At 41.9% G+C, this 27,715-nt stretch overlaps 1 protein-coding gene across 5 annotated transcripts; it reads left to right on the top strand.

Annotated features, from left to right (window-relative positions):
• Positions 1–437: 437 nt before the first annotated feature.
• Positions 438–27,217, top strand: LOC131237199 (alpha-galactosidase 2-like). 5 transcript variants are annotated; one of them, XM_058234868.1, is made up of 6 exons: positions 438–1,407; positions 1,635–1,693; positions 1,886–1,951; positions 2,067–2,150; positions 2,262–3,334; positions 26,793–27,217. In XM_058234868.1, exons 1-5 carry the CDS (start codon positions 1,354–1,356, stop codon positions 2,344–2,346), a joined length of 348 nt encoding a protein of 115 aa, XP_058090851.1. In that variant the 5' UTR covers positions 438–1,353; the 3' UTR covers positions 2,347–3,334; positions 26,793–27,217. The 5 variants fall into 5 exon arrangements, with proteins under 5 accessions (XP_058090851.1, XP_058090852.1, XP_058090853.1 ...); XM_058234869.1 differs by lacking the exon at positions 26,793–27,217 and adding an exon at positions 25,037–25,346; XM_058234870.1 differs by lacking the exons at positions 2,262–3,334; positions 26,793–27,217 and adding an exon at positions 25,037–25,346 and having other exon boundaries at positions 2,067–2,184.
• Positions 27,218–27,715: the final 498 nt, after the last annotated feature.

The following is a 27,715-nucleotide window of genomic DNA, read 5'->3' as shown; positions in this document are numbered from 1 at the left end:
CTTTGAAACCCTGAACTTTGAAGCTTGAAGGAGTGAACTATCCCATGGTATTATACTTGAGCATGTATATCTCTTGATCTTACATATGAAGCTCTTGAGGTAAAGACCTTTGTTCATATACATGAGATGCATAGTCTTGAATATGTAGATGAGCTACATAAGACACAGATTCCAAGAGGTTTTGGCACTATAAAATTTGACAATCATAGGAGCTAGAAAACATAACACTTACAGAACTGTCAACAACTAGGTTAATTGTCCAAACTCCAAAGTGCCTGTCTAGGCTACTAGTGCCAATCACCTCCAGTTAATGTCCAGGACAAAAGGCATTTCTTTAGGATTTTTCTTGATATTCTCCTTATGGCTTGCTTTTCCCCCAACTACAAAAAAATACCTTGAGCAAAGTAAGCATATCAGTTGCTCTTATTGGTTTATTTATTTATTTATTTTTATTTTTAACACACGCACACACACCACCACACACTCATGCCTTAGTGGGAATTCACCACCTATGGGTGCTCGAACCCTTGACCGGGTGTTGAAACTCCTAAGAGTCTACCACTGAAGCAAGAGCAAGGACCCAGCTCTTACTGGTTTTAGTTCTGAAGGTCATCATTGTAACTTGATAACTAATGATCTCTAAAAGTTAATGTTTTGAAGCTGGTTACAAGTCTTTCATTTAAAGAATTTCTGCTACAAATGGTATCAAACTGAAAGAGGGGAGTGTATTGTTGCTTAATGGGGTTGCAAATCTGTGAATGAGTTTTGAGTTTAAACATACTAAGCTCTCCGTATATTGCAGACTTCATAGATTTAGGTTCAATTTATTTGACTATCTGGATGGTTTTAACATTAGGGTGTGAAAAAAGGTACAGCATGGGCTAGCTATTTATGGACAGGAAAACAAGGGTACTGCATTGCACATCTAGCAGCATTTATGGCACATGATATGGTATTGGTATAGATAATTCAAATAAAATTGTATTCACTTTTCAAATTATTAAATGATTGCCACCTTGTAAAAATCGGATGATTTTCTTTGCATTTTAGCACGTATCTTATAGAGAGATGAGATCCTAATCTGGAGGAGATTATGATATTTTCTTTCTATTAATATCGACACTGGTGAAGATCTTGTGTCTGACAAATGCAAGCATGGTTTTTCACCTTGCTCTCTTAACTTTAAAACCTTACAATAAGGGTCAAGCATAATTTCTTCGTATATCACATACAGACATTGTTGAGAATTTCTTGTTTCTTATTAATGCAAGTGTTTTCTGCATCTCTCTCTCAACTTAAACCCTTGCATTAAGTGATCTCTTCTTTGTCAGTTACACAACTTGCAACAAAACCATGCCAGGCTCCCTTGGGCATGAAGTGCAAGATGCGAGAACATTCGCCTCATGGGTTAGTTTTATCTAATTTAGTTAATTTTCCTATAGCAATTTTCCTATAGCAATCATGGGCAACTTCTTTTTTGTTTTTTTTTCCCTTTTCATAGTTTATATGATTCTATTATATAATTTCATTTCCAACTTGTCCATGTTCGGTCTCATTTCTTTTCTACAGTGCTTGCTTCCCCATGACAAGGTTTGTTTAATTTAATTTAACTATTTTAGTACTTCTCGTGGCAGGGTGTCGATTATTTGAAGTATGATAATTGTTACCATGATGGATCAAGGCCTCAATACAGGTACCTTTTCTCAGAAAATGAGTTCTTGCTGCATATGTTTGAAGTATGACCCGAAACAAGAAGTCAACCAAGTGAAGTCCATTGTGATATCTAAAATTTTTTTATCCACTTTTAAAGAAATGGGTTTGACTAAATTGTTCAATTTCAATCAGCAAATGTCAGATTGCCACGCATATCCATCATGTCTTACAGGTATGCAAGGATGGCTTACGCATTATGGAAGGTTGGCCGACCCATTTTGTATTCTATATGTGAATGGTAAGTCATGTCGTACTAAAAGTTACACCCTTCAGCACTAATAGCTTGTTGATTGGCAGTACTCTTTCAAGCTTCTTATTTCAGTTATTTTTCATAGTCTCTAAGGGGTGTGTAGGGGTGAACAGAATCCAGCAACATGGGCTAGTAGTTTTGGAAATGCATGGAGAACAACAGGCAACATTCAAGACAAGTGGGAGAGGTTTCCATCTGGTCTTTTGGATTGATCCTTGAATGTAAGGAAACAGTGCCACAAAAAAAACTTACCAGTTCAGTTGCTTTGGTTGAGTGCTTTGGTAGATTACTTGAAAAGTATCACAACAATTGCTGATGAAAACAACAAATGTGGAAGATTTGCAGGTCCAGGAAGATGGAATGATGTAGGTACTTTTAATTAAATCCCTTATCTGATCTGTTTTAAACTACACAACATTGACATATACAATAAAGCATGACATGCCAAAACATTCATTTGAGTTTTTGCTATTGTTCAAAGATATGTTAAGTACTAGTGTATACAAGTGTAAAATTTAGAAATATAACCCACATCTGAGACCAAGAGAATGATACATTAAGGTCCTCTTCAAATTTCCACGTTGATGATTCTGTCCAAAGTGTATATCAAATATGACAATTTTCTTCGAAAGGGGAATGCCCTTGTTACAAGAGAACTAAAATCATTCTACTTTGCTCTCTATTTTCACCTTGTGGCCCATTTTTCTTCAAGATCCCCTGATTCTCTAGCTTTTTGTTGCCATTAACAGTCCACCTATAATGTAAACAAAATAGCAAAAACTTATTTCTCTTGAGTTTCCAGATATTGGTTACCTTGTGGTTCTTTGGGTTTGATATGTAGCAAAAGTTTATAATTCAAATTCAATACACTTGAAAAAGCTTACATCTGGGTAGAGTTATGCTACTGTGCAAATAGGTTTTTTTTTGTTTTTTTGTTTTTTAACCTGTAAATACAATTACCATCTTAACATTTCCATATGCATGACACTATCTTCATGTTAAAATACTTCACTTTCTGCTTAAAGGAATATGCACATTGTAATTTTCTTTCTAGTATTGATAGATGCTGACATGTTGGAAGTGGGCAATGGAGGAATGAGTTTAGAGGAGTATTGCTCTCACTTTAGTATATGGGCACTTATGAAGGTGAATTTTGAATATCCATGCCATGTCTAGACTTGTCCACCCTTCTCTAGTTGTGATAATAAAAGGAAAAGCTTATTGTGATAGTCTCCTTTACTCATCGGCTGTGACATCTGATTTGCAAGCAAACTGACTCTTGCAATCTTCAAAAATTTGGAGGTGATTGAAGTTAATCAAGATCCACTTGGAATTCAAGGGAGGAAAATTAGATCATTGGCTGGCCTCGAGGTATCTCTCAGACTCTTTTTTTTTTTCCCCTTTTCTGTGAATCAACTATATAAGAAAGGTTATGCATAGGAAATGACCATGGTCAAGGTTAGAATTTTATTTTATTTTTTTAACAACTAGTTTTGTATGTTTACCCAATCAAGTTTTTAAACATTTGTTGCTCTTACTGCAAACTCCATTAGGTAAAATATGAAACCCTTGAATAGTGTTAGCGTCTGTTTGGATGCACATAAACTGAATTGCCATTAATTGTCCAATAAAGTCAAAATAACTGAATTTTATTTACTTAACACTCAGTAGTTAGCACTGATATTGAGGGTATGGGCTCAAATTTATAGTTAATATTAAAAGTGCCCTGGTTTGTCAATTAACGTAAGTGTTGAGTCGGACAGACTGCAGAGCCTCATAGGAAGATCAATTCAAGCGTCTGTCTCAATCGGGATGTGTGCAAGCTCGCCTCAGGTAAATCTAAGCCTCACATCTCATGTCCCAAAACACCAGGTATATAAACCCTTAAAACAAACTAGAACATCACAGGGTTTTCAAGTTGAGAAAACTTTTTTAAAACTCAGAAAATTCCCTAAGTTTTCTTGCTTTGTCGATTTTATTGATACACATCTCGATTGATCGACCTGTGCTATCGATGTCCTCAATACTTAAACGATATCATCGAAATGAGGACTAAATGCGTCCAACAATCACATATATCTCTGGACGGATTTATCGATGTATCGATATACCTATCGATATCATCGATATTTGAATCTCAAGTCCATCGATGGTGACTCGATAATATCAACAGACAGATCTCCGGTGCCCCTGTTTTACTTAAGAAAATCACGTGTGCATTGATATATCAAAACTCTCTCAATATAATCAAAGTTCAAATCCCGATGATATCGGAAGGCTCTCGATGTTATCGGTCATGAGTGCCTTGTCTTCCAGCAAATATTTCAGGATGTTTTATCTTTGATTGAGGGCCCTTCGATAGAATCGATATTCAAATATCGATGATATTGATGTTAAATCGATTGCATCGATCATGGACATAAACTGTCCAGTAAGCTTAATGAAAAATCCTTTGGATTTATCGATGCCTCGACTCAGCTTCGATATCATCGACATTCAAATTCTAATGATCTCAAAGGTCCCTCGATCATTCTTGTAAATTTGAAATATTTCATAGCAAGTCTCTCTCATTTTCAAGTGTCAATGAATAAAACCTCTCAGCGATGATATCGGAGTTCGAAATCCGATGACATCGACACGTACTTCGATTCCCTTGACCGACTAGCATTAAGTTTCAAAAGCGTATGACATTTGAGTTTGTGTCATCGAGTAGACAATCGATGCAATCGAGAGTATACACTCAATGATATCGACCCCGCTCAATGATATCGCACTCTATCATAAATGTGACCATTTTATATCCGTTGGAACCTTTTGCCTATATAAAGAGGACTTGTCTATTATTGCTGGTAGAGAAAGAAGAGAGTGCTTTTGAGTGTTTTACCTTAGATCATATACCCAAAGCCCTTTCTCTCAGGGAAGTTCATCCTCTAATCCACCATCATCATTGATATTCAATAGAGTGGAATGGGGAATGAACTTCCACATTCAAGGATCCTCCAACTACTACCTTAATGGCAAATCATTAAGCTGGGATACCTTGAATGCATAATCGGAATCACTCTATCTTCCTTATAGGAAAATATTTTATAGAGTAGGATTCCATCTTAACCTTGACCCAACCCGTCACCATATATTGGTACATTATTTGAGTTGCGGATCAAGGATGCAGAAGACTCTTCATCAACAAAGGAGGAGATCTTCATCAACGAGCTGAATGGGACTCATCCACTTATCTGTAAGTAACTAGAGTCCAGAGGACCCTTTGAATATTCCTCTGTAGGATTGGGTTTAAGGTGTTTCTCACCCTTGTGAGCCCTTGTAGGAGGCCTCCGGTGGGAGTGTACATGGTGGGTGCGTTGTGTGGACCCTTGCTTTGTGGAGAGCATAAACATTCGGTTGAAGGTGAACCTGTCTAAAGCCTTCGGTTAGAGGTGAACCATGTGAAACCTCAGTTAGGGTCTTATAGAAGATCCTTGGCCAGTGTGCCTAAGAGTGGGTGCGTTGTGTTGACCCTTGCTCATGAGAGCATAAACAGTTAGCCTCAGTGTAGTTTGTAAAGGTTGAAGGTAAACCTGATTTAAAACCTTAGGTTTAAGGTGAACCGCTGTGAAACCTCCTTAGTGAAATCTGGTACACTCAAGGGTTGAGTGCGGTTATCGGGAGTGGAGTAGACAAGTAGTCGAACCACTATAAAAATGACTGTGTTTGAGATTATTATTCTTTTAATTGTGTGATTTATTTTAATACTTTCATATCTGAGATCACACCTCACACACATACACAGTCATATCCATCATAAATTAGTTTACATATTGTTCATTTCTTGAATATTTTGTGATTGGATCTTCTACCGAGCTTGGAATCCAATAGAGTTACTTTTGAGTAATCCTGATAAGTATCGTCTGTTAGGATTAGTGTAATAGGATTTTTAATAAATCATAAAAACTTTAAAAAGTCCTATTCACCCCTCTCTAGGACATATTGGCATATTCCTACTTTAACTAAATCGGTCCTCACTGCAATTTCAATTGGTATCAGAGCGGGTCTCTCTTTAAGGGCTTCACCACCTAGAGAGTGATCTTGACTGAAGTTGGGAATATAGCCAAAGGAGAGGGTTCATTGGTCACTAGACCTCTAGTGTTTGATGGATCAAATTATTCATACTGGAAGGCTAGGATGCACTACTTTCTGAGATATTTGGATCATGATGTTTGGGATATAGTTGAAAGTGGATATGTGCCACCATCTGAACAAGTTGTACTTGACAGTGACACTACCATCACAAAACCCAAACCGAGAGAAAAGTGGACGACGTTCGATAAAGAAAAACAGATTGCTGAAGCTAAAGCTATGAACGCCATCTACTGTGCCGTGTCCCAAGATATATTCAATTAAATAAGTATGTGTGGAACATTCAAAGAAGCATGGGATCTATTGGAAACAACCCAAGAGGCACAAGCACTGTGAAGAGATCTAAACTACAACTCCTAACTTCACAGTTCGAAAGTCTTAGAGCATGAGACCTTTATGGAGTTTTTCACTACGCTGAATATCATTTGCAACTCCATGGGTGGTTTGGGAGAAAATGTTCTGGTTCCTAAAATCTGTAGGAAAATACTGAGATCATTGCCAGAATGGTTTAATCCTAAAGTAACAACCATTGAAGAGTGTAGGAATATTGATGAATTGAAAGTAGAAGAACTGGTAGGTTCTCTACAAACTTTTGAACTACACTTCAAACAAACCCAAAAATCCAAAACTACTGTCCTAAAAACTTTAAAGAAAACAACAAATGAGGACAGTGGAAGTGAAAAAGATGATGAAGATGAGGAAGTGGCTTTGCTGTCATAACGATTTAGGAAATTCTTTCAGAAGAATCGTGGTCGTCCCTCCAAAGGTAGAAAGGTGGACAACAAACCCTTTGCAGGGAAATTTGGTAGAAAGACCAAAGAATCATAATGCTATACTTGTCAGAAGTATGGACAGCTATCTACTGAATGCCCAAACAGAAAAACTAAGGGCAAGGCTATGGCTGCCACATGAGATGATACAGAAGAGTCAAACTCAGAATCTAGTGACTCAGAGAGTGATGGAGATCAGAAATCCTTGAAAATTCTTATGGTCTCCACTACTCCAATCATTCCCAGTGAATCTGAGAACAAAAAAGAACAGCAAGCTACTGAATCATTTCCGTCAGATAATGAGGAAACTGAAAAGGAAGAAGAAGAAGAACAAAACAAGCTACAAGATGCTTACAATCAACTCTACATTCATAGCATCAACATTCTTAAAATACTTGGAATGACTAAAAACAAGAAGGAACTGCTAGAAAAAGATCTTGACAAAACATTGGAAATCAATTCACATCTAGTTAATGATCTACAACAGTATTATTCAGATAATGACAAGTTGGAAAGAATCAACCTATCCCTGAAAACTGACCCATCAAAGCTTATTAAACAAATTGAATTATTAGAATATGAAAATAGGCATCTCCAGAATGAGAATCACTCACTCCGATTTGACTTAGAAAAATCTAGAAAATTTGCTGAAATAAACTATAAACTCTCCTAGAGTGGTGAAAAACTCAAAAAACTGTTAGGGATGGGAAAACAAGGAAGAGACAAGAGTGGCCTAGGGTATGATAAAACTAAAACAAGAATTGGAAATGCAGCATCAATAACTAAAAAATCGGCTGCTTTAGGTAGTAATATGAAAACTACTCCAGTTTGTCATTTATGTGGTGATTTGGGTCATTATAAATTTGAATGCTTGACACCTAGAAGGACTTCACATAACTCTGGCCAAAATCATATTGATAAATTCAAACGGATCAGAGAAATACAGAATGTCAAAAATCCACCTAGGAAAAACACTCATCCATCATCACCTAAAATGAAAGATAGGATGAAGGGATCATTGGATCCAGTGGGAGAGATAACCTTGAAAACTAAATCTACCATAGTAAAGAATTCTATCTTAAAATGGATAGTAAAAGAAAAACTGAATTGTCTAAACTCTATACCTTGATATATCAAGCTTGAAAAGATAAGTCCAGGTTATGCATCTAGACCTAAATATTTGCTGAGCTTTTAAAGATATATCTAAGGTTTGTCACCTTAATCCTTTTGTATATAAACATTTTAAATGTTTATAATTTTGTCTTGTACAACATCTGTATAAAATTTTGTTGTATACTGTTGATTCATAGATACACTAAAGGTATACATGAAGGGATGTCTAAATGCTAAGTATTGAAAATACTCAACTTCGATATGACTGTTACATGCATTTTTGATAAAATCGATAAACAATCGATATCTCTTCAGAATTTGAAAAGGCACACGAGTGAGGATGATATCGAAGACAGTCTCGATAACAACAGGGGTGTTACCTCGATGTCATCGAAACAAGGATTGATGATATCGACAGATGACTCCCGATATAAGTCGGTGGAGCGTGAAAAGGGGTTTTTGTCTCAAGGGTTTCTTTTCTTCTTCCCTGCTTGATTCTCTCGACCGGACCACTCGGACCCTCGACGAACTACCCCAATCGTTCAACAAATCCAGTAATACCTTTCTATACATCAAGAGTCTATTTTTTTTTATATTTCCATTTTTGTTGGGTTTTTGTCCTCTTTCCCAAATCCTTCAAACCCTCTTTTGGCCATATGGGAAAAGACAAAGGAAAAGCATCCAGACAGGGGGAATCTTCGAGATCTGCCCGATAAAAAGTCCTCGCTCCAAAAGAAAGGGCAAGGACCCCGGAACGTGGGACCCCCACAAGGCAACGCACGAGACATGGTGGGTCCCAGTCTGAAGCCCAAGCACCTCCACCAATTTAGGTTAATCCAGTCTTAACTAAGTTCACTAGAAAAAAGGTTATTCCTGAAAGAAAAGTTGACAGAAGTTGTCTGATTCCATATAACCTGGAACCTCTGTTGGCTGTTATAGATTAGTTACCTATTCTTGATTTTGGTGGACCATGTCATCGTGAATGGACACGCAATTTTCTCACTGCCTGTCACTCACCCGTGCCTGATCCTCCTTCTATTATGGTGTCTATTGATGGTGATGATATACTGATCACTCTTGTTACAATTACAAACATCCTAGGGCTGAAAATGTCACTCGATGGTCTCCCTGAAATGGACCTCGAACATCCTGAAATTCGGTCCAAGGTTACTAAATACCTCTGTCATAATAGGGACATTCCTTGGTACCAAGGAAATGCATTGAAATCTATGTTCATGGAACCAAAATTTTGGGTCTTGCACGGTATCTTCACCACAAACATCTATCCAAGAAGTACCAATTGGTCCGATCTCACTAGATTCATGACCCTGATAGTGTACTCAATAGCCAATGGGACAAAAATCTGCCTCCCGACTCTGATTGTACATTAGTTGGTTTACGCTATTCATACATCCAGGGATCTTCACCTACCCTATCCCTAGATCATAAACAGGGTATGTGATGCCATCAGCTTCCCAAGGACCAGTGATCCGGAACTTCCTCTCCAAACCTTCACCAAAAGCAACATTCGAAGGATGGACTTGAAATTTCATAAGTATCCCGAGGATCCAGAGGAAGGCATTCACGAAGAAGCAGCTGGAGGTGAAGGAGGTGCTGGTGACGCTCCCATGGAAGGGACTGAGACGACCGGAGAAGAAGCTTCTGAACCTCATCATGCTCCATCGACATCAGATCCTAGACATGCTAAATGCTTTAAGCTCCACCAGGATCGGATTGGAGCAATTCAGAGGGATGTCCACTCGGTGCACGAGAGGCTTACCATCTTGGAACAGCTGGTCCAAGGAGTACAGTAGACGGTCCAACAACTGGTTGAGATAATTACCTATCGTCGAGACAATACAGTGCCATCTACCTCTCCTCCTCCGCCGTAGTACAAGATTTTGTTCGCTATCACATTCACACACACTTATTTCTGCGTATGAGCACTAGTATCTTTTTGGGTGCTCTACGCTCTCATGAATGAATGTGATAGCCTCTTGACAGTTTGACATCTTTTTTTTTGTATATGCACCGGTGTGGGTTTGTTACTACTGGTTATTTTTGGGTGCTCTTAAATGGGCGTGGTGATTTTTGTTGGGATAACTATTAATCTACTGCTGTCTATGGCAGTATGTGTTTTGGATATTTGGATATGGCTGTTATAATTCACTATTTTTATTGCCATGATTATGTCTCATAGGTCCCCTGGTTTATTTAATTTCTGACATATAGCATGCATGTGATGTTTTTGATCATGAGTTTATCTGCTTCTATCACTGCTCTATGTGATCTGCTATGCATACATAGTTACTACAAATGATGTATGATTAATTAACTATTTGACCATTATACATCTATCTGATATATGCATATTCCATGAATATTGGTTCTCCCAAATACTTCAAACTTCAGTCAATATCAACTACTATATGTTTGTCAATGACTGGCAAAAAGGGGGAGAACGATTCAAACACCCCGAACGGAAAATTGTATATCTGCTTGAATGGTGCTGCAGGTGTTAGGGGGAGCAGCTGCACCAAGCAAGGGGGAGTTTTGCAGTTAGGGAGAGCGGCTTTTGGATGTGTTGTGTATATGTCATTGTTAGCATTGTATAATTGTGTAAAGAACATGTACACACAATTAAGGATGTCAGTATATAAGCTGGTCTAGGGTGTTTTGGTATTTTGTCACGTAATTGACAAAGGGGGAGATTGAAAGTGCCCTGGTTTGTCAATTAACGTGAGTGTTGAGTCGGATAGACTGCAGAGCCTCATAGGAAGATCAATTCAAGCGTCTGCCTCAATCGGGATGTGTGCAAGCCTTCCTCAGGTAAATCTAAGCCTCACATCCTATGTTCCAAAACACCAAGTATATAAACCCTTAAAACAAACTAGAACATCATAGGGTTTTAAAATTGAGAAAACTTTTTCAAAACTCAAAAAATTCTTTAAGTTTTCTTACTTTGTCGATTTTATCAATACACATCTTGATATGATCGACTTGTGCTGTCAATGTCCTCGATACTTAAACGATATCATCGAAACGAAGACTAAATGCGTCCAGCAATCGCATATATCTCTGGACGGATTTATCGATGTATTGATATACCTATCGATATCATCGATTTGAATCTCGAGTCCATCGATGGTGACTCGATAATATTGACAAACAGATCTCCGGTGCCCCTGTTTTACTTAAGAAAGTCACATGTGGAAGATCTTTGGTCAGTGTGCCTAAAAGTGGGTGGGTTGTGTTGACCCTTATAAGACCCGTATCATATTTCGTACCGTTCCATAGGCTTCCGCGATCCTCTGGTTGAATTCCAGTAACCCTCGACCCGTATCCGACATTTGAATGTGATCCTATGTTGAGTCCTACATACTAACGTCGGCTCGACTCGAGACTTGCACCTGTGCGACCGTGCCGTCACCGCGGTTCCGATGCCGCGTCTTGCACACCGATGCAGTACCCTTACTAGGACATGTGGGCCCACGTTCATTTAAAAAAAACGCCGCGCGTTGCGAATTTTGAGGGAATCTCTACAATGTGTCCTATCAATCAATTAACCACCCCAAGTCAAGTCCAACCCATATCCTAAGTACAAGCACCCATCCCTCTTTCTCCACAAAATCAACTCTCTCTCCCCTAACCATCCCTCTTTTTACAATTTTCAACCACAACCGTACCTTGCCATTCCCTTCCTTACAACACCCATCCCTTTTTAAAATATCATTTCTCTCTTTCTCTTATTTCTAAAAAAAAACACTCTCCCAATCTCCAAACGTCCAAGCCCTCCCAAGCTTTCCCAAATCAACAAGTTTGGCCCACCCTCTCATCTCTCATCCTCACCATCAAGACTCCATCATCCACTGTTAAACGTTGAGCATAGGTGTATAGAAGACTAAGGGACCAAGGAGAAGGCCTAGAAGTGGGTGATCCACCATTATTTCTCATTTTTTTTGGGCCACATGTGGTGGGACCCGTTTGAAGTATGTATGTAAGAAACAGAGGGCCCATGGTGGCGGGGTCTAGCCTTTCCATCACCGTCTCTCTCTCTCTCTCTCTCTCTCTCTCTCTCTCTCTCTCTCTCTCTCTCTCTCTCTCTCTCTTTATCCTACCCCTATAATGATGTGGGCCCCATCGATTTGTGTTAAGCTTACTCCATCCATTAGACGATGTGGCTCACTGTATTTCAGGAGAGATCCACCATCTATATAATACATATAATATATTATAATAATATTATATTAATATTATATTAATATATATATGCATGGAGGGTCACGTGCATGTGGGACCCACCATGTTGTTGTATTATTCCACACCGTCTAGCATCTTTGGACGATGGACGCGGCTCAGCAATGAAGTGTGAACTGGCATGGGTGCGGTTAACAATGAAGTGTGAACTGACATTGGGGTGTACTGAGCTTGGGTGTGGGCCACTCATGCAGGCCCCATCTTGATGTATGTATATAATCCACACCTTCTATCCCGTTCCCTAGCCCATTTTAGGCGTTGAGCCGAAAACTGAGGCTAATTGGATAATCAAGCGGGTCATACCATAGGAAATAGTAGTGTTTATCGTTAAAACCTGCCTTGATGTTTTTATTCGCCAAAACTTGCTATATATTTGACTTGATGGGTTTGTAGTAAGCCATAGAGACCGATGGCTGGGTTGATCCACGTGATGCGGGACCCACAAGGGAAAAACCGTGAAAGTTCTATTTTTTTTTTTTAAAAAAATGTTAGGCAAGAGGCAGTAGGTGCTGTTGTTGGCGCCAGTAGACACTGCATAGCATCCTGCTGCGCTCCTGTGGTGGGCGCGAATGGCCAGGGACCCATGGTCCCAGCTATGGGCCCCACCATGATGTGTGATGCCATCAACACCGTGCACTTGGTGGGTCCCTTAGGGTAGTGAGCTCCCCTCCTAAAAATCAGCTTTATACAATCTCAGGTGGCTCACATCACAAGAAACAGTGTGGGATTGAACGACTGCCATTGAGACCTTTTTTGGTATCAGAAGTTTTGGATCATTATAAAATTTGTTTTCCTCTTCATCTGGTCCACGTGACCTTATCAACGATTTGGATGGAAAATAGACATTATGGTGGGCCCCGCATGGCTGTGTGATCTTACCAACAGGTTGGGTGGAAATTAAATATTACGGTGGGCCCCAGGTATGTGTGACCTTATCAAAAGGATTGGGTGGAAAATAAACATTATGGTGGGCCCCACGCAGGACCCACTGATGTGTGTGCTCCACACCTTCCATAGTGTGGTCCCCACCATGGAGTATGTGTATTATCTATGCTATATATCCCTATCGGACCCACCATGATGCATGTGTTGCATCGAAGCCGTCCAACCATTTTGAAAGCTCATTTTATGGCTTGAAATTAAAAATAAGACAGATCAGGATCAGGTGGGCCGCATTTCAGGAAGAAGTGGGTTTGAATGTCCACCATTAAACCCTTAGGAATTCTAATGGTGGAAATCCTTATCACCACTTATATTTGAGTGTGGCCCATTTGATATACATGTGGCTCATGTGGTGTGGTCCACTTACCATATTTATGGCCCATTGTTGAGGCCCACCTTGATTTTAGGAGGCCCGTTGTTGAGGCCGCCTTAATAGATATGAGGCCCATTATGACATATGCAAAGCCCATATGATTAGGCCCAACTTGATGCAATTGTGGCCTGTCCACTGAGGCCCACTTTGATATATATGACACCCATGGTATGAGGCCCATTTAACATATTGAGGCCCATGGGTCGAGGCCCAATGGGATGTACATAAGGACCATTGTAGTGTGATTCCACCATGGTATATGTGTTGACATTTATAGTGGGCTATGCCTTGGGAGCAATGATGGTTTGATGTCCACATTGTAAAGATAATGTTGGTTAAATATTTGCATTATGACTCTCCCTAGGGCCCATTGATAGGCCCATACTTGTAGTGTGTAGTCCATCTAGGCCCATCGTCATTATGAACAGAGCCCGTCACCACATAACTTGTTTAATATAGATCCATGATTCATGCTCATACGCATCATATGTATGCTTGATATGAGGAGTGATTGGTCATAGCATATGCCTTTGGGCAAATTGTTTATGGGCTCCCTGATAGGCGGAGTTACCCTTCATGAGCGCGCGGTACGTGCTAGACTGTTGCATGACTGGTAGTGTGATTCATGCACTTCACACTTGTATGACATGATTACTATACCCCTAGTGACATCAAGGTTACGACCTCCACAGAAACATTGTGGATGGCAGGATCGGATACCGAAAATATTGTTACTATGCAACGGGACGCTATAGATGTCCCTAGGTGAAAATTCTTAAACCTGATGGTACTAGAGGATGACTCTAACATCGAGACCAAGTGGATATATGAGCGCACGAGGGTCGAATACCAGGAGGTTGCGTCTCCCACTGTGTCATGGTCGGTTGGAAAGGGGTGTGGCCTTACTCGCCCGAGAGTAGGGGCAATACTAGGCTGAGTTTAACCAACTCGTGAATGGGTCCGCTATCGACGTGCCAGATAGGTATTGACAGACTATTGGCCAGGTGGATAGTGAGGTTTCTTACGCTCACTTGGACTATGCGGGTAGGAGAGCGGCAGTGCCATTTGGGGTTACTAAACCCTGGTGATTATCCAGAATAAGAACTGTACTGATATATGATGAGGATTGGCATGCTTGAACTGCATCTCGCATCGCATGATCTTGACATGGCTGATAACATTCATATCTTGCACCACATAGCCTTGGTGCTACTGATTGCATTCATGTACTCATCAGCATGATTCCGCATTTCTCTTACCTTGCATTTTGAGTACACTTGTATTATGCACACACTTACACCACCCTCTAAGCTTTCTATAAGCTTATGCATAATTGATGTATGCAAGTGATACCAGGACACAGCCTTAGCCTTGTCGCAGTTGGAGTGTGCAGTTGAGCTTCTGGAGTTTCTGTTATTTTTCTTATCTTGTATTTCCCTTTCATACGCATTGTACTCAAAGTTTTTTATCATAGTGGATTTTGTGATGGTGTTCTTGTGGTTATTGTTCGTGGGTTATGCTTATGGTTATGCTTATATTGAATCAAAATCATGCTTGAAATTCTCCTTGTAAGATCCCAGGATCGGAACTTGGTGTATAGATGCCGGGAACCGAGAATGGGGTACTACGGGGGCTGTTGGCGCCGGATTCGGCGATCGAGAATTTTGTGAGCCCGATTTTCGAGTTTGGGGCATGACAGAAGTTGGTATCGGAGCATAACTTAGGAATAACCGAGAACAACATCACATGTTTGCTATGAGTTTAGGATGATTAGGTTCCGAGTGCGTAACCTTCCGATTGAGTCCCCTAACGTGCCCTCGGGAGTTTTCAAGGATTAATAGGCACCTTTGTTCTTTTTTATAGGACATGCTGCGCAGGAGACTGACTCGATCGACTCCTGCTCCCCCACCTGAGGCTCCAGCTTTACCACCTGCAGATTCCGTTCCACCCCCAGAGATCCCTGCTCCCCAACCTGAGGATGTCATTCCTCCACTTGAGGCCAATGCGGAGCTGACCGTACCTATGAGTACCTCTCAGTTACAGCAGATGTTATAAGCTGTGACGGCTGAGCTTCATGGATAGGGCAGGCAGCTAGTTGTTTTGCCTGCACAGGCAGAGCAAGAGCATGCGAGTGCCCTTCTTCAAGAGATCAGACAGCTCGATTCTCTGCGTTTCCAAGGCGAGCCAGATCCAACTGCAGCCAAGAGATGGCGCTCCAATGGGGAGAAAATTTTTGACACTATGGCATGTATGACCAAGTAACGAGTCCGGTTGGCAGTGTTTCTTCTCTAAGGTGAGGCCGAGTACTGGTGGACCTCCATTACCCGTGTTACAAAGCTTTATTATGTCTAGACAAGAGATCATTTTATTGACCGATTCGAATAACAGTACTTCCCCGACCACATTCGTTGTCAGCGAGCATTAGAGTTCGAGACTCTGGTGCAGGGGGACATGTCTATGACACAGTACGTGGCTCATTTTGTGACACTATCAAGGTTTGCACAGTATCTGGTTGATGACGAGGGGTGAAAGGCCCTCTGTTTCGAGAACGGCTTGCGTTACGGTCTTCAAGACCGTGTTATTGGGCTGAGCTCTCGACCTTTCAGGCGGTAGTACTGAGGGCCCAGATTTATGAGACTAAGTGGGCCGGCTCACAGGGCGATTGAGATCAGAGGAGAGGACGGAAGAGGCAGGCCCCCTCTAGTAGCTTCCAGCAGCATCGACGCCCACAGAGGTACAGGAGCCACTCACTTGCTAGAGCACCATCATCCCCAGCAGCACCTCCAGTGCCACCCCAACAGCTATTTGTAAGCACCTATTTTGGATGTGGTGGGCCAGGGCACCACCTATCTGAGTGCCCTCGCCCTCATCTACAGCAGTCGAGAGGGCCACAGTAGCCTGCAGTGCAGCAGCAACCTCAGTTGAAGCCTCCAGCACAGCAGCGACCCCATCAGCAGCGACTGCAGCCACCTCAGCCACCGAGGCCCCAGCAGCAGCAAAGATAGCAGCATAGGCCACCACAGATGCAACAACAGTACCAGGGACCTCAGAGGGGACAGGCACCTCCCCAGCTAGCTCAGGCTAGGTTCTACGTGGCTCAGTAGGATCCACAGTCGTCTGGAGGAGTCATTGAGGGCATTCTTTCCATCTCCGCAAGTATCGCACATGTACTGTTTGATTCCAGTGCATCGCATTCATTCATGTCTGAGGATTTTTGTCATTCAACTAGATTTCTGACAGAGTCTGATCGTGAGGGGTTGGTCGTATCGACGCCCTTGAGGAAGACTATAGTATTAGGCCATTTCTGTTCATCTTGCCCAGTTCTAGTAGGTGATATCTTTTTGCTTGCCGATTTATTTATGCTGTCGATGTCAGATTTTGACGTCATCCTTGGCATGGATTGACTTACCGAGTATTACGCCTTGTTGGACTGTTCCACGAGGACCGTCACATTCTTTATACCTGGCTTGCCACAGTTCTAGTTCATTGCCGAGCCAAGAGGAGAGTCGTTGTCTTGCCTCATGTCCTACGCAGTTGAGGAGCCCGTTGCCTTGTATATCGATCAGTTGCCGGTGGTATGTGATTTTCTCGATGTGTTCCAGGAGATTCCGGGATTACCGCCACGTCGGCATATTGAGTTTCACATTGATCTTGTGCCCGGTACCGCGCTTATAATGAAGGCCCCGTACCATATGGCATTGATGGAGTTGCATGAGATACAACGACAGTTGGACGAGTTATATGAGTTGGGATTCATTCGTCTGAATAGTTCTCCATGAGGAGCATTGGTACTCTTCGTCAGGAAGAAGGATGGCTCGTTGAGGCTCTGTGTGGATTACCGCGAGCTCAACCGGGTCACGATCAAGAACAAGTACCCACTCCCAAGGATAGATGATTTGTTTGATTAGCTACAGGGTGCACAGTTCTTTTCAATGATTAACCTGCATTCCGGTTATCATCAGATTCGAGTCCGAGAGGAGGACATCCCGAAGATGGCTTTCAGGATGCGTTATGGTCATTTTGAGTTTTAGGTCATGTCCTTTGGACTGACCAATGCACCTGCAGTATTCATGCAGCTGATGAATGAGGTCTTCCATCCATATCTCGATCAGTTTGTTGTGGTCTTCATCGACGACATTCTAATATACTCGAGGACCCGTGAGGAGCAAATGCAGCATCTGGAGCTCACTTTGCAGACCCTCCGTGCCCACCAGCTATATGCAAAGCTGGTGAAGTACGAGTTCTGACAGGAGGAGGTGAAGTTCCTCGGTCACGTGGTGATGAGGGAGGGTGTCGTAGTAGACCCCTCGATGGTTGAGGCAGTGCGTCAGTGGGGTCAGCCCACGACTGCGTCCGATATCCGCAGTTTTCTTGGTTTAGCCGGATACTATCGGTGTTTCATTGAGGGTTTCTCCTGTATTATAGCCCCGTTGACCAGGTTGACTCGGAAGGGCGTAGATTTTGTTTGGTCTAACGCATGTGAGCAGGCATTCATGGAGCTGAAGGACCGTCTGACGTCCGCTCCTGTCCTCACTCTTCCCTCTAGGAGTGATGGATTGTTGTATTTACCGATGCCTTACGAATTGGTTTGGGTGCTGTCCTGATGCAGCACAGCAAGCCTGTAACCTTCACGTCTCGTCAGCTCAAGGTCCATGAGTTGAACTACCCACCGCATGATTTGGAGCTGGCAGCAGTCGTCTTCGCACTGAAGGTGTGGATGCACTATCTCTGTGGGGTCAGGTTCGAGCTCTTCTTTGACCACAAGAGCTTGAAGTATCTATTCTCTCAGTCTGAGCTGAACGTGAGGCAGAGACGCTGGATGGAGCTTCTAAAGGACTATGATTTTGACCTCCAGTACCACCTAAGCAAGGCGAATGTGGTGGCAGATGCCCTCAGCCCTCAGCCGTCAGCCATGAATGTGGTGGCACACATGATGATTCAGGAGTGGAGGATGCTCAAGGATATAGCAGAGTATGACTTCGATTTTGGTCTGCAGTCTTCTATCGTTCAACTATCGAGCCTGTCGATTCAACCATCTCTTGTCACAAGGGTGATCGAGGCTCAGCAGGCAGACGAGTCATTATAGGGTTACTGAGTAGAGGCAGCATCTGAGAGTCAGACAGATTGACAGATTGGTTCTGATGGTGGACTTCGCTTCAGAGGCTGATTATGTGTCCCGGATATTCCTGAGTTGCGTGAGATCTTATGACCGAGGCACATCGATTGCGGTTTTCTTTCCACTCTGGCTTGATAAAGATGTATCGTGATATGAGGAGGTAGTATTTTTGGGCGGGGATAAAGTGCTAGATCCCCAGTTTTGTGGCTGAGTGTGACACGTGCCAGCGTGTCAAGGCTGATCATCAGAGACCTCCTGGTCCATTGTAGCTGTTGAGTGTCCCGATATAGAAGTGGGAGCACGTATCTACCAATTTTATCATGGGTTTGTCAAGGACTCAGCGCAGTCATGACGCCATCTGGGTTGTCGTGGACCATCTGACAAAGTCGGCACATTTCCTTGCGATTCGTGCGACTTGAACTTTGGACCGGCTTGCGAGGTTATTCATCGAGGAGATTGTGAGATTGCACAGCGTTCTAATCTCGATCGTTTATGACTAAGACCCGAGGTTCACATCTCAGTTCTGGAGGAGCTTTCAGAGAGCGATGGGCACTGATTTGCAGCTCAGCACCGCGTATCACCCGTAGATCGATGGCCAGACTAAGAGGGTCAATCAAATCCTTGAGGACATGCTACGGGCCTGCTTGATTGATTTTGGGGGTAGCTGGGATGAGCATCTGTGATTAGCTGAGTTCGCATTCAACAATAGCTATCAGGCAACCATTGGCATGGCTCCTTTTGAGGCATTATATGGCAGACCATGCAGATCTCTAAGTTGTTGGACCGAGGTTGGAGAGTGGCGTCTCCTAGATCCCGAGCTTGTGCAGCAGATGTCAGATGTTATCGATATCATCGGGCAGAAGATGCGCACAGCTCAGAGCCGGTAGAAGAGTTTTACTAATTGCCGGCGTCGTCCCTTAGAGTTTGATGTAGGGGACCACGTGTATTCAAGGTCTCACCCATGAAGGGGTAGTTCGATTTGGAGCGAAGGGCAAGCTTACCCTAAGATTCATAGAACCTTTCGAGATCACTGAACACATTAGCGTTGTGGCCTATTGGCTTGCCTTACCATCTCAATTGTCTTGCATCCACAACGTTTTTCATGTCTTTATGTTGAGGAAGTGTGGGTCAGACGTAGTTCCCTTTATTAATTAGCAGTCGTTGGAGGTTGGTGAGGATGCTTCTTACATTGAGCAGCCAGTCTGCATCCTTAATTGGAAGGAGCAGGTCCTTCGGACCAAGGTCATTCCATTAGTGAAGGTTTAGTGGGGTCGCCATTCTATTGATGAGGCATCTTTGGAGCGCGAGGTCAAGATCTGAGAGCGCCATCCCCATCTCTTTGATGATTGATTATATGATGTACCTTGTATGCTATCTCCGATTTTATATGATGATGTTATGTTTCCTCATCCTTATGAGTTATGTTTACTTGCAATGATTGTGTAAATTTTGAAGATGAAATTTTTATTGGGAGGGGAGAGTTGTAAGACCCGTATCATAGTCCGTACCGTTCCGTAGGCTTCCACAATCCTCCCGGTCGAATTCTGGCAACCCTCAACCCGTATCCGATGTTTACATGCGATCCTAAGCCGAATCCTGCATACCGACGTCGGCTCGACCCAAGACTTGTACCAGTGCAATCATGCCATCGCCGCGGTTCCGATGTCGCGTCTTGCATGCCAATGCGGTACCCTGGTTAGGAGATGTGCGCCCACGTTCATTTCAAGAAAAACGCCGCCTGTTGTAAATTTCAAGGAAATTTCTACAATGTGTCCCATCAATCAATCAACCACCCAAATCAAGTCCAACCCATAGCCTAAGTACAAGCACCCATCCCTCTTTCTCCACAAAGTCAACTCTCTCTCCCCTAACCATCCCTCTTTTTACAATTTTCAACCACAACCATACCTTCCCATTCCCTTCCTTACAACACCCATCCCTTTTTAAAATATCATTTCTCTCTTTCTCTCATTTCTCAAAAAAAAACACTCTCCCAAGCTCCAAACGTCCAAGCCCTCCCAAGCTTTCCCAAATCAAATAGTGTGGCCCACCCTCTCACTCTCATCCCCACCATCAAGACTCTATCATCCACCATTAAACATTGAGCATAGATGCATAGAAGACCAAGGGACCAAGGATAAGGCCTAGAGGTGGGTGATCCACCGTTATTTCTCATTTTTTTGGGCCACATGTGGTGGGACCCGTTTGAAGTATGTATGTAAGAAACGGAGGGCCCATAGTGGTGGGGTCCCTCCTTTCCATCACCGTCTCTCTCATTTCCCTCTCTCTCTCTCCCTCTCTCTCTCTCTTTATCCTACCCCTAGAATGATGTGGGCCCCACCGATTTTTGTTAAGCCTACTCCATCTATCAGACGATGTGGCCCATCACATTTCAGGAGAGATCCACCGTCTATATAATATATATAATATATTATATTTATATTATAATAATATTATATTAATATTATATTAATATATATATATATACATGGTGGGCCACGTGCATGTGGGACCCACCATGGTGTTGTGTTATTCCACATCGTCCAGCGTCTTTGGACGTTGGATGTGGCTCAGCAATGAAGTGTGAACTGGCATGGGTGCGATTAATAGTGAAGTGTGAACTGACGTTGGGGTGTACTGAGCTTGGGTGTGGGCCACTCATGCAGGCCCCATCTTGATGTATGTATATAATCCACGCCTTCTATCTCGTTCCCCAGCCCATTTTAGGCGTTGAGCCAAAAACTGAGGCCAATTGGATAATCAAGCGGGCCATACCATAGGAAATAGTAGTATTTACCGTTAAAACCTGCCTTGATGTTTTTATTCGCCAAAACATGCTGCATATTGGACTTAATGGGATTGTAGTAAGCCATAGAGACCGATGGCTGGGTCGGATCCACGTGATGCGGGCCCCACATGGGAAAAACCGTGAAAATTCTAATTTTTTTAAAAAAAATGTTAGGCAAGAGGCAGCAGACGCTGTTGCTGGCGCCAGCAGACGGTGCACAATGTCCTACTGCGCTCCTGCGGTGGGGACAAATGGCCAGGGACCCATGGTCCCAGCTGTGGGCCCCACCGTGATGTGTGATGCCATCAACACCGTGCACTTGGTGGTCCCTTAGGGTAGTGGGCTCCCCTCCTAAAAATCAGCGGTATACAATCTCAGGTGGCTCACATCACTGGAAACAGTGTGGGATTGAATGACTACCATTGAGACCTTTTTTGGTATCAGAAGTTTTGGATCATTATAAAATTTGTTTTCCTCTTCATCTTGTCCACGTGACCTTATCAACGGTTTGGATGGAAAATAGACATTATGGTGGGCCCCACGTGGCTGTGTGATCTTACCAACAGGTTGGGTGGAAATTAAATATTATGGTGGGCCCTAGGTATGTGGGACCTTATCAATAGGATTGGGTGGAAAATAAACATTATGGTGGGCCCCATGCGGGACCCACTGATATGTGTGCTCCACACCTTCTATCAGTGTGATCCCCACCATGAAGTATGTGTATTATCTATGCTATCCATCCCAATCAGACCCACCATGATGCATGTGTTGCATCCAAGCCGTCCAACCATTTTGAAAGCTCATTTTATGGCTTGAAATTAAAAATAAGATAGATCTAGGATCAGGTGGGTCGCATTTCAGGAAGAAGTGGGTTTGAATGTCCACCATAAACCCTTGGGAATTCTAATGGTGGAAATCCTTATCACCACTTATATTTGAGTGTGGCCCATTTGATATACATGTGGCCCATGTGGTGTGGCCCACTTACCATATTTATGGCCCATTGTCGAGGCCCACCTTGATTTGTATGAGGCCCGTTGTTGAGGCCGCCTTAATAGATATGAGGCCCATGTTATGAGGCCCATTGTGACATATGCAAGGCCCATATGATTACTCCCAACTTGATGTAATTGTGGCCCGCCCACTGAGGCCTACTTTGATATATATGAGACCCATGGTATGAGGCCCATTTGACGTATTGGAGGCCCATGAGTCGAGGCCCAATGGGATGTACATAAGGCCCATTGTAATGTGATTCCACCATGGTATATGTGTTGACATTTATAGCGGGCTATGCCTTGGGAGCAATGATGGTTTAATGTCCGCATTATAAAGATAATATTGGTTAAATGTCCGCATTATGACTCTTCCTAGGGCCCATTGATAGGCTCATACTTGTAGTGTGTAGTCTGTCTAGGCCCATCATCGTTATGAACAGAGCCCATCACCACATAACTTGTTTAGTATAGATCCATAATTCATGCTCATACGCATCATATGTATGCTTGATATGAGGAGTGACTGGTCATAGCATATGCCTTCGGGCAGATTATTTATGGGTTCCTTGATAGGCGGAGTTGCCCTTCATGAGCGCGCGGTACGCGCAGGACTATTGCATGACTGATAGTGTGATTCATGCACTTCACATTTGTATGACATGATTACTATATGCCCTAGCGACATCAGGGTTATGACCTCCACAAACACATCGTGGATGGCAGGATCGAATACCGAAAATATTGTTACTAAGCATCGGGGCGCCATAGATGTCCCTAGGTGAAAATCCCTAAACCTGATGGTACCAGAGGATGACTCCAACGTCGAGACCGAGTGGTATATGAGCGCACGAGGGACAAATACCAAGAGGCTGCGTCTCCCACTATGTCGTTGTCGGTTGGAAAGGGATGTGGCCTTACTCGCTCTAGTGGAGGGGGAAATACTAGGCTGAGTTTGACTAGCTCGTGAATGGGTCCGCTATCGACGTGCCGGATAGGTATTAACAGACTATTGGCCAGGCGGATAGTGAGGTTTCTTACACTCACTTGGACTATGTGGCTAGGAGAGCGGCAGTGCCATGTGGGGTGTACTAAACCCCAGTGATTATCTAGAAGGAGAACTGTACTGATATATGATGAGGATTGGCATGCTTGAACTGCATCTCGCATCACATGGTCTTGACATGGCCGATAGCATTCATATCTTGCACCACCTAACCTTGGTATGGCTGATTGCATTCATGTACTCATCAGCATGATTCCACATTTCTCTGACCTTGCATTCTGAGCATGCTTATATTGCGCACACACTTACACCACCCTCTAAGCTTTCTATAAGCTTATGCACGATTGATGCATGCAAGTGATGCTAGGACGCAGTCGTAGCCTTGTCACAGTTGGAGTGTGCAGTCGAGCTTCTGGAGTTTCTGTTATTTTCGTTATCATGTATTTCCCTTTCATACGCATTGTACTCAAAGTTTTTTATCATAGTAGATTTTGTGATGGTGTTCTTGTGGTTATTGTTCGTGGGTTATGCTTATGGTTATGCTTATATTGAATTAAAATCATGCTTGAAATCCTCCTTGTAGGATCCCAGGATTGAAACCTGGTGTATAGATGCCGGGAACCGAGAATGGGGTACTACGAAGGCTGTCGGCGCCGGATTCGGCGATCGGAAATTTTGTGAGCCCGGTTTTCAGTTTAGGGCGTGATAACCCTTGTTCGTGAGAGCATAAACAGTCAGCCTCAGTGTAGGTTGTAAAGGTTGAAGGTGAACTTAATTTAAAACCTTAAGTTTGAGGTGAACCACTGTGAATCCTCCTTAGTGAAATCCGGTACACTCAAGGGTTAAGTGTGGTTACCGGGAATGGAGTAGACAAGTAGTCGATCCACTATAAAATGGCTATGTTTGAGATTGTTATTCTATTGATTGTGTGATTTACTTTAATACTTTCATATCTGAGATCACACCCCACACACATACATAGTCATATCCATCATAAATTAGTTTACATATTGTTCATTTCTTGAATAGTTTGTGATTGGATCCTCTACCAGGCTTGGAAGCTAGTAGAGTTACTTTTGAGTAATCCTGATAAGTATCGTCTATTAGGATTAGTGTAATAGGATTTTATTTTTAATAAATCATAAAAACTTTAAAATGTCTTATTTACCCCCCTCTAAGACATATTGGCATACTCCTACTTCAATTAAAGCGGTCCTCACCGCAATTTCAAATATTACTCTCTAGTTTCATTGAAAGAAATATGATTGTAGTTTGAGGTCTTCTTCCTTAAAATGAATTTTGCCTCTTAATTAAACTGAATATTCATAATTCAATTTACTCATGCATTCAAGTTCAACCTTTCCATATTTTTAACCAAACTTTGATGAATGTTGGCATTAGTAATGGTGGGGCATGTGATCAATATATGGTTGCAGGACCTATGTAGTGGCATTCTAGGTGAAAGATGGTTTCCATTTTCTTTTTCCACACAGACACATAAGCAACAAACATGTTAGGGGTTGATAATAGAAGGATAGATTGCTTGATCATTGACATAAGTGAGGTGGTAATGCAGGTTTGGGAAGGAGCTTTGTCAGGGAGACGGATAGCGATTGTGTTATGGAGCAGAAGTGGGTCTCAGGCTCCCATAACAATGGGTTGGAGGGAAATTGGACTCTCCCCAAATACACCTGTAGTAGTCAAAGACTTGTGGGTGCTATAAATTTATTCTTCAGCTCTTTGAACTAATTAAGATAGTTAAAGCTAATGAATAGATAAAGAGTAGAGTTTTTTTGAAAGGTAAAACTACCAAGGATGAACCCTGGATCACTTACACACACTACACTATCTCCACTAGCTCATCTACAGTAAAATGAATATGCATATTTTCTATTTTGCCAAGGTAAAATGATCAGTTTATGAGATATTATTATGATAGATGATGTGGTTTTTCTTGTTTCTAGCAGCATTCATATATGTCAAAGAGTTTGCTATTTCGGTTGACGGTGTTTGTTGGTCCTCGTTCTTCTAAGATGTATGTACTCACTCTAACATGAATTGTAGAAATGAAGAAGAAGAAGAAAGGAGCCTGCCTACAATTTATTAAAGAGGAATTTTAGGATCCCATTTCTTTAGATTTCAGTTTGTTTAAGTGAGTTCAATGAAATAATCCAGACTGCTGGTCTATTAAGCCCGACTGTGGATGGACCCTGCCCTAAAAATATCGTCAATAGGATAATTCTGACCATTCAATTTGTCACCTGTAAGTAAATGGCTGAAACGAAATGTAGCAATGTTCCATCTTCAACTTAGAAAAGGCCTGTAATTGCTGGCTTGGTTCTTCTGAACTGGGAGATCTGTTTCGGCATGATCTATCTTCGGTGCGCTCAATGGACAGATCGTCTGGATCACCGAATGATTGGGACCCACTTGTACAAACTGAAAACCCAGTATAGTGTGCAAATCATTATGTCGGGGATAATTGAAATCCTCTTTATTAAATAAATGATAAATAATGCAGTAGATTTCCATTAAATAATTAGTAATAATGCACTACATATAAATTGTGCTTTTTTTTTTTTGAAACATGGAGTTAATAGTAGTTCAATAGCATTCTTTTAATTTAATGAAGATTACAACTGTATCCGTTTGGATTTCAAAAAGTCATTTAGTGCAAAAGTGGTTTTTTGAGAGAGGTTATTAAATGTTTGGTACAACAGACAACAACCAATATCCATACTTTCCAAGACATTCTTTTTTTTTTTGGTTGCCATTCTTACATCATTGATAATTTTAAATTCTTTTCTTATTTATTCTTGAGCTAAACTACATAACTATTATTCTTTTCTTTCTCATTTTAGTTTTTTACTTTTATAGGCTTAAATTAAATTTGGTTCTCTTTTGTCCAGCATTTCAAAAAGTTGGATGTATCAGCTGCTAGAGCCACAACTTTACATGTTTCTTTTTGAGATTATTTGTATACTCATATGCTTCAATCTTGATGACAAAAAATTATGGAATGAAGATCCGCATGAGTATGTACGAAAAGGTTATGGTGAGTTTTAAAATCCTTCGCACCACATAAAATAATTCTATTATTGTTTTTCTTATAAGTTTTAATCAGTCAAGATGGGGAACATCCATACTTCAGTCCTACACCATATCGGCATGCAGTACGTGTGCCCATTTGCCTTAGTTCTTAGTTATTTCATGCTTGTGCAAGACCTTAGGCTCAAGTCAACATGTGAAGATGATTTCTAGCCTCTCTTAACTATTCTCCTTCTGACTAAAACTTTTGGTTTGTTCTAAGAATGTTGTGTTTGATTTGCCAGGAAATGGCAACTAATTGTACATTCACTGAAGATCAAGATCACATAATTCCTCTACATAGAGTTCATAGGTGTGGAGTCATCATACGATGCAATGTTCTCATCTTTGGGAGTCTGTATGGCCTTTTGACGTCCCAATTTGGTGACATTGACAAACACATGAAGCTGTGGGATGGACTTCACTTGGTGATTGTACAAAAATTCCTTGAAGACCGCTGTGGCTTCTGACATGATTTCTTGGGCATCGCTAGAGTTATGGTGGTTGGTTTATGTGTGATGTTTGCTATGATTTTTGCACCTGTATGTGAACTGAGTTGAATTTAAATGCTGGTAATTTGGGCCTATGATTGTATATTTCATATTTTATTAATGACATGTTATGGTCCTAATGAATTTGTGAGTTGAGTGGACTACAACACTAGTCATGATCTGATCTACACTTAGCTCCATCAGCATAGCCACATCATGATTGGTAATGTTTCTATACTCCACAGGCAATCCGGTTCACCTGATGGGTAGATTGATCACTTGATGAATATGTTAAGAAGGCTTAATACCGTTTTTAAAATTTCGTTCCTAAAATATGAGAGTTGGCACTAAAGCGGTTTAAAACCGTTCCTAAAATTTTATCTCTGAAATTTGAAACGGTAACCAAAATAGTTCTGAACCGTTCTTGTTTTTCTGTGATGCCTCATTTAGGAACGATTTTAAACTGTTCCTGAAGCATTTAGGAACGGTTTAAAACTGTTCCTAAATGACAATTTTGGTGTAGTGTAAATGAGACAAACTACTACCAACTTCAGTACAAGCTTCGATCAAAGTGTAGCATGGCTTGACACTCCCAAATATAGACGACATATTGGATAGGGTATGGCTCAGCATGGGTTTTGGCGGCATGGGTCAGATTAACCAATCGAGTGGGTCAC

This window comes from Magnolia sinica, chromosome 2 (assembly GCF_029962835.1).
Source record: "Magnolia sinica isolate HGM2019 chromosome 2, MsV1, whole genome shotgun sequence".
In the NCBI taxonomy this organism is placed as follows: domain Eukaryota; kingdom Viridiplantae; phylum Streptophyta; class Magnoliopsida; order Magnoliales; family Magnoliaceae; genus Magnolia; species Magnolia sinica.
This window is presented reverse-complemented; position numbering and strand designations above follow the sequence as displayed.

Bases quoted from the DNA above. Each gene is read 5' to 3' on its own strand.
- LOC131237199 (XM_058234868.1), top strand. From the start codon at position 1,354: ATGCCAGGCTCCCTTGGGCATGAAGTGCAAGATGCGAGAACATTCGCC. The intron at 1,694-1,885 runs GTACCTTTTCTC...CATGTCTTACAG, and splicing joins GGATCAAGGCCTCAATACAG to GTATGCAAGGATGGCTTACG. The intron at 2,151-2,261 runs GTTTCCATCTGG...TTACTTGAAAAG, and splicing joins ATTCAAGACAAGTGGGAGAG to TATCACAACAATTGCTGATG.